The sequence below is a fragment of the Sitophilus oryzae genome, unplaced genomic scaffold, assembly GCF_002938485.1.
Source record: "Sitophilus oryzae breed Bouriz unplaced genomic scaffold, Soryzae_2.0 scaffold_1151_pilon_pilon, whole genome shotgun sequence".
Lineage (NCBI taxonomy): Eukaryota > Metazoa > Arthropoda > Insecta > Coleoptera > Curculionidae > Sitophilus > Sitophilus oryzae.
The window spans coordinates 1-7,649 of NW_022145784.1; the positions used below are offsets into that span (position 1 = coordinate 1).

At 31.5% G+C, this 7,649-nt stretch overlaps 1 protein-coding gene across 1 annotated transcript; it reads left to right on the top strand.

Annotated features, from left to right (window-relative positions):
* Positions 1-1,761: 1,761 nt before the first annotated feature.
* LOC115887243 (high mobility group protein DSP1-like) lies at positions 1,762-5,613 on the top strand. Its single transcript, XM_030906616.1, has 2 exons — positions 1,762-2,025; positions 5,442-5,613. Exons 1-2 carry the CDS (start codon positions 1,777-1,779, stop codon positions 5,547-5,549), a joined length of 357 nt encoding a protein of 118 aa, XP_030762476.1. The 5' UTR covers positions 1,762-1,776; the 3' UTR covers positions 5,550-5,613.
* The last annotated feature ends 2,036 nt before the right edge of the window (positions 5,614-7,649 follow it).

A 7,649-nucleotide genomic window follows, 5' to 3' on the forward strand; every position in this document is an offset into this window, starting at 1 on the left:
TTTTGAATTTTTTTTTTAGTTTTTAGTTAAAGAACATAATTTCTTCATAATATGGCAACATAGGTAGTAGATTAAATTTACAAGAAAGAAAATCCAGAAAAGATCCAGTGGTTCTCAAAATTTTAGCAAAAAATACTATTTTTGGAAATTTTCAAAGTAAAATAACTCCGTTATTTTTGACTTATCGAGATCTACCATCCCTTAAAATACTTGCACTTATTTATGGGACACCCTGTATATCGTACTGGCAACTCTTACTTTTGGGTCAGTATTTATAAGTGTGGAAGTAAATCGCATAGGGATCTTTAAAAAAAACATCCATTTACTTTTAGTGCATAGCAATTTTCAGCAATCTATATAATAGCAGAAAAATAGAAGAAAGTTTTTTAAAAAAAATACAGTCAATTATTTCTAATGGATTTCGAGATATCGATTTTTGAATTCAGAGTTCTAATAGCGCGACCACTGTCGAATACCAATTCAATCCACTTATTTTTAACAAAAATGCAAGTGTTCCTAACTTGCACTTAAAAATTTACAAGCTATAGGGAAATTACAACGACTCGTTAATAAATAAACATATAGTATCACGAGACGTAATTAAATGGTGATGCTGAACGCATGATGAATCTAATCATCTCTAGAATTTTAAGTACTGACAGAGGTACGAGGAACTGATCGGGTCGACTGGTCAACCGCGACGACTCTGCTATATCCCCTTCCACGTCTCTTAGCAATGTGCACAGTCTCTTGGTTTATTTCATACATTTGGCAACGTGTTTACTGTTCTCTCTTTGTTCAGTACATTATAAACTGTACGCTAAAGCTACGTCCACATTGCTTGTGATCCTGCTCGCGCTCTTGCTTCTGATTATGCTTGCGTTGCTTCGCTTCCTGTTTGTCGTGTTTCTCAAGATCTTGCGGCTCGCAAGCAACGGCGTCCACATTGTAATGTTGTTCGGATACCGGATACCGAAGTATTTTTAATAGCGGCTGCTAGTGCGATCATTGTTGCAAAACGAAAGAGACAAAGAGAAAAAGGGAGGTGTTGGATGTCTAATACTTTCAAAAGTAGATCCCAGCACAGTGAAAGTAAACATTTACGCGGTTTACAAACACACAGAATGTTTTTTTAATATTTTATTATTATGTCCGCAACTGCTTTTGAAAGACTTATTAACTTAGTTGGCCCCCGTATAGAAAGGAAATATACGACTTTTAGGAAGTGTATTCCTGTTAAAGAAAGAGTTAAATAAAGATTGGCCATAACATTAACATTCTTTGCTCCTAGAGACTCGCATACCAGTTTGGGTTATTTATTCAAAGTTTTCAAGCAAAGCATTTCAAAAATAATACCAGGCGTATGCCAAAATATAAATAAAGTTCTCAAAGATCAGTTTAAGATAAGTAGGCAGTATAAAATAGAGTTATATTTTATTAAAGGTATATTTAATATTATTAATTCAAGAACTAAACACAAATTTGTAATTCTGAACAAAAAAAAAGAAAAATCATAGTAATATCATCATACTGCAGTAAATACCGAATCTTATGAATGAAACCAAATTAAAAATTTAACAAACAACTCAAACAGCTCGAGCGCTTCGAACCATCGTAAAGTATGCTCGCATGGCCCGAAGCGTCTCTTTGATGTAACGTGACAGAACAGTCGAAACGCATTTTACGAGATTGGCAAGCACGTGGAGCACCGGGGGCGCTGCGACTGTTTGCCATGTTTTTCGTGTTTCACGTGTTCGTTCGGCCTGCTCGCGAGCAATGTGGACGCATCTTAAGACACTAAGATTGTACTCTTTGGTGATTTTCTCTGATGGTTTATTTTATTCTTGCAGGTCTGCTTTCTTCTGGTTCAGCAATGACGAGCGCTCCAAAGTGAAGGCTGCGAATCCCGAATACGGCGTTGGTGACATCGCCAAGGAATTGGGCAGAAGGTGGGCCGAAGCCGACCCTGAGACCAGATCAAAATACGATGTTCTGGCTGACAAAGACAAAATCAGATATGAGAAGGTAAGTTTCAGTAATTGTTATAGAGTATTTTATGAATTTAGCTTGTTATAATAATCTGTCCAGCGTTAGAGATCTAATAAATCATCTGATGGTTTATTGGAGTTAGATTGGCTAGTAATTCACTCCTCATTTTCATTCATAGCGAAACTGTCTTAAATTAATGAAAGAAAACGCGTCATGTTGACTTGAAATGATGGTTGATGACACTCTTATTAGTTTACATTTAAAATAAGAGCGATGTTCATTTCCAAGCCAACTCTGACACCGTTTTTATCATGTTACACTTCATATCATGTGTATGAACATATTTTTCACTGGATTTTTTTCTGGATGGAGTATATTTTAATATACTTTTTGTTTTTGCGTAGTTTGATCAGTCATTAACTGATAATACTAAACAGTTCTTGATTATAATACTAGCGCTAAAGAAAGTTATGAACAATATGAAAAACCTCTTAAATGAAAATCATTACTTAATTGGAGAAATTGTTTCAAACAGATTTTTTTTCTAATTGTCACATATCTTACTAAAAATTCGAAATGACACGAAATTGCTTTTTTGTTTATTTTTATTACTATTTAAGTAAATATAAATAAAATATTTTGTGCAGTACCTACTAGCTGATCCAGCAAATGATATTCTTTTAGTTAAATTTTTGTAAATTTGCTTGTGATAATTTTGTTAATTTGTGAAAAGCTATGTATATATATAAATATGTGGGTAAATAAAGAAAAAAAAACGCTTACGAGTGATAATTATATTTCTATTAACATTTATGGCCATGAATTTTCTTTTTAAGGAAATACATTTATTTAACTAAATAAAATCAATAGCCTTTTCAATAATAGATGTTTTAGATAAATAATGCTCTCTATAAAGTCAGTCATAAATATTATAATAATCTACAGGGTATGTCTTTAAGTTCTTAACGATTTGAATAAGAAATATGTAATGCGGAATTACTGCAGATGAAGGGGCAGATGATTTTAATACCAACATTACCGTGCACTAGTCTCCATAGACTCAATTGTATGTTCTCTATCTTAGTAGTTCCCATTTAATTATTTATTGTTATTACTGTGATTTTAAATTACAATCTAAACAATCAGAAAATCCTCTAATACACCACAGGGTGTTTCAAAAAACATGTGCCATCTCTCGCGGGGAGATTTATCATGTAAAAATAACATTTATTTTTCATATCAACATAGGTCCGATTCTGCTCTGTTTCATAGTTACAGGGGGTGAACATTTTTTTTTCTTTTATATAATTTTCTTCAAAGTGATTTAAGCGATTTGAATGAAATTTTGAGGGTAAAAGATATTATAAGTGAGACATATTTTAATACTACAGATTCATCAGGGACGTGCATAAGGGTTATCACTGGAATATATTATTTCTAAAAACAAACTGCACTACTGATTTTTCTTTTGTTAGCACAGTTGTGTAGGTTATTTAACGCCGATTAAAAGTTGTCTCTTAATATTTTGTCGATTTCAGTCTCCTTGATAAGATAAACAATTTTATTAATTTTCCGTAATCCAAAACTACTAATACAATCTTTAAAAAAAATAATTTCATTAACTGGCCAAGTTTTAAATAACTACTCACTGGTTCTTCATAAAAAAATATGAAAAAATGTTTTTATAATCATGGATGTGGAAATGCATAGCTTTAAAGTTACAGGATGTTAAAACTTTAAAAATAGGTCTTTTGTAATTATCTTAAATACCATTATTTTTGTCTTGAATTTGCTGTAGTTAGCACTGTACATTAGTGTTATAAATTTCAATAAAATTTAATAATAAAATTAAATAAATAATTCATTTTTTCTTATTTTATTAATTGTGATTAATAAAATTGCGTTTATCTCATCAAGGAGATCGAAATCGACAAAATATCAAGAGACAACTTTTAATCGGGGTTAAATTGCCTATAGAATTTTGCTATGAAAAGAAAAGTCAGTGGCACACATGTTTTTAATAGAAAAACTTTCCAGTGATAACCCATTATACACGTCTGCCATACACAATATATCACAATATCTATAATTATAGCCTGTGATGTATAAGGACACATTTTTTGGGACAATATTCCAGCCTAAATTGTATACAATTTGTTGCGCGCGCATTTTTAGTCAAATTGCATGCAATAAAATAGAACACGTTCTAAATTCTTGCATGCAATTAGCTGAACATGCGCAATACATAATTTCATTTCTCTAATTTTGTGTAGTTATGTTTATGTTACATATGTTTGTTAAATTAATTGTTTATGTTTGCTCTATGTTCGATTGTGAGGCTTTTACTGGCTGTAATTTGTGCTTCAAATTAAAATATGTTGTGGTCTCAGCAGCAGGTAAAAATGCTTATAGAGCTCTAGAGGGAACACCCTTGTTTATATGCAGTAAAAAGTATCGAATACAAAAATAAATATGCCAGAAATAGTGCACTCGAACAAATTCATTCAGAATTGATGCTGATTCGACCATGTGTATCTCTAACAGACATCAAATCCAAGTTGTCAATAAAATTAATAATTATAAAGTCAATTTAATCAATAAATCCCGCTCTTTTCTGCGCATGCACTTGTACTAAATTTACTACCTGTAATCATGTATTGTGACATACATACATATTTCTTGCATACAATATTTTATAAAATATAACCCAAACTACTTTTCAGTTCTTAAATTTAAGTCCCGTGTCAAACGGTCCTAAACTATGTTATTGTAAAGTTTTATTAAAATCCATTCGGCAGTTTTTGCGTGAAAGAGTAACAAACATCTACACCGTGTAGATGTGTGTAGACTACACGTACACAATTTTCGCGTTTATAATAGTTTTTGTCCAGATGATGGTTTTTAAAAAATATCTATACCTATGTGGCGGATTCATCTCTCCAAAAAATCCTATATGGGTATTTCGCCACTGCACTGCAAGAAAATCTACAAAATAAAATAGTTATTTTTTGTAAACACTTTTGCCTTAAACCCAAACGGAAACTACTTGTCAGAAGTTAGGTTTACAGTTATACAAATTTGCCTAACAGACAAAAAAATGCTTAACGTTTCGGAAAGTTTATCTCTTTCCGTCGTCGGAAGCAAAAAAATACAAAGGAACAAATAATAATAATTAAAAGAGATACGTCTATAAAAACTAAAGTGTTCTCGAATAGTTGAATTTAAATATTTTAAATAGTTTTTTCTTTTTTCTTTGTATTTTTTTTTGCCGAGACGTTAAGCATTTTTTTGTTTGTTAAGCAAATTTGTATAATTTTATTTTTACTTTATTTAACCCACGAGAGATGGCACATGATTTTTGAAACACATTGAAAAACAAACTTGATGTCTTCATTGTGTACGTTTTAGACTGTTATTACTGGTTACTGATCTATTCTTTTTAACCCTTGCAGGAAATGACAGCATACAAAAAGAAGAACAATCCCGCTCTTCAACAGCAAGCCGTACCTGATGACATCGCCGAGGACGATGATGACGTAGATGACGACGAAGACGAGTAAACCACTGTGGCGCGTCTTCACACCCATCTATTCTCATTCCCTCTATTTAACCGGGCCGAAGACCCCCAAATATTCTCACACACGCGCTGGTCCTTTTCGCACCGATCGCCTTCCGTTTCAAATCTAATCGAATATAACCTCAAAAAGAGTCTTGGTTTAATCAAATTCCAGTTATTATTAGTATTTATTTTCGAGAAAGACGATAGGTACAAACCACCGGTTTTTGGTCTCTTGGCCCGGGCTTTTTTTGTAAATAGACATTCAGTAGCGGTGTAATTTTTATTTTTTCTCTCTTCGTTTTTAAGATTATTATTGTTTTTTACCTCCCCCAGTCTCAGTGTGTACTTAAGGACTTGTACGTCGAAAACAGACTGAATTTGTGCAAGAGATTCAGAAATTTAGAGTATCGTTCAATTTTATTTTTCGCCCACCCCCCGTATAGTAGTGTATAGTCGTTTCCGTTCAAAATACTGATCGTCGTCCGTCTCAGACTGTTCTTCTTTATTAATTAAACGAAACGTGAAAAAAAAACGTGTGTTATGGGGAGCCTTTGAAGTTACGTTCGACGAGTATTTTGTACCCATATTATTTGACAAAATTTTATATTAAATTACCTCTTATTGTCATCGCCATAGGTTACTGTGACGCCGTGTTTTTTGTTTTAAATATTAACTAACGTGATTTAATTTTTATAACTTAAATTGTTAGCTGCTGGTTCAGTTACAAAAAAAAATTATTTTTATCCAATTGACTAGATTTTTTTAAAACCGTGAATTGACATTTCGATCAGTATATCAGTGTCCAAATAATAGCGAGTTGTTCTATATAAACTTACATGAGTTGCGCTCCTTTTATCCTGCACAAAAACCTCAATGTCTCTTTCCCTTATTTTTTAATTAACTAATTTAATTTAAAGTAATTTAATCGCCTATAGAGCTACGTTCTCCAATTTCCTCGTAATCATTTTGCAACACGGTTTTTAACTGATAAAACAGTTGTTCCCTTTTTAAGTTCTCTCTATGTTTTCGTATTTTTTCGTAAAATTACCAAAAACGAATCGATCCTCCCCTAAACTTCAAGGTCGTCGAATTTAAGAAAAAATGCATGCGTGCGTTTTTTTTCAAGTCAAAGTACAAAAAGTGTAGTTTTTGATATTTTTAGAGAAATATTTTCGATAGCCTTGTTAAAAGTGCTTTTCAAAGTTTGGGGATTGTAATTTTCGGTCCGTTCTTATTTTTTAACTTTTTAAGTAAGCATATAATTCAGCATAATTACTATACTTCCCCTATAGGATAAGCAGAGCAGATATTTTTATCATTTTTAGTGTTGTTGAATATTGTTCTGATAAATAAAATGTATAGGATAGGTAGTTGTGTAAGAACAAATGTGACGCGATACAACCCTGAACTTCTACCCTATTGTACATTTTTTTAATAAAAGAAGATGGACAATACTATCAGAACGTTTCATGTTTGAAAATTCTCAAAGATTTTCAAGAATGAGACTTGTGTTTTATGAAAATGCCAGTTTTTACTTAATTTCCTTTTTAATTTTCTCTATAATGTATCATAATAATTGATTTGTCATGTAAGAAAATGTATAAAATATTCAAGTGAAATGTTTTAGTCTAAGTTAATATTGCTTAAGTCAATTTAGTTTAATTGTAATTTAATAATTTTTCGTGGTGTTCCGTAAAATTTAAGAAATTTTGTCGGTTCAATGAAATTGACGGAAAAGGAACATTTCACTTCAATAGCCCTTGCTCTGTTTTATTGTAGGGCCAGATGATAGGAAGCAATGTTTGTTTTTATAATGTCTAGGGAAAAATGAAATATAATAAAATTTTCAACAAAATTCAGTGTTTTATTTGCCCTAAAAAATATAAAAATGTAGAAAATAGCAATAAATAACTATAGTTAAACTTTAAACTGAGTAGTTCCTTAAAATTAAACGTTTCTAAGAAGATAATTGATGTTTTGGTCAGAATCTATGTGGCCAAATAAACTTTGCAAAGCACATTTTTAAAAGTTTATTTTTATAGAAAAAGAGAAAATGTCTAACCTGATATAATACCGATTTTCTTTTTATCTTTTCTAATGT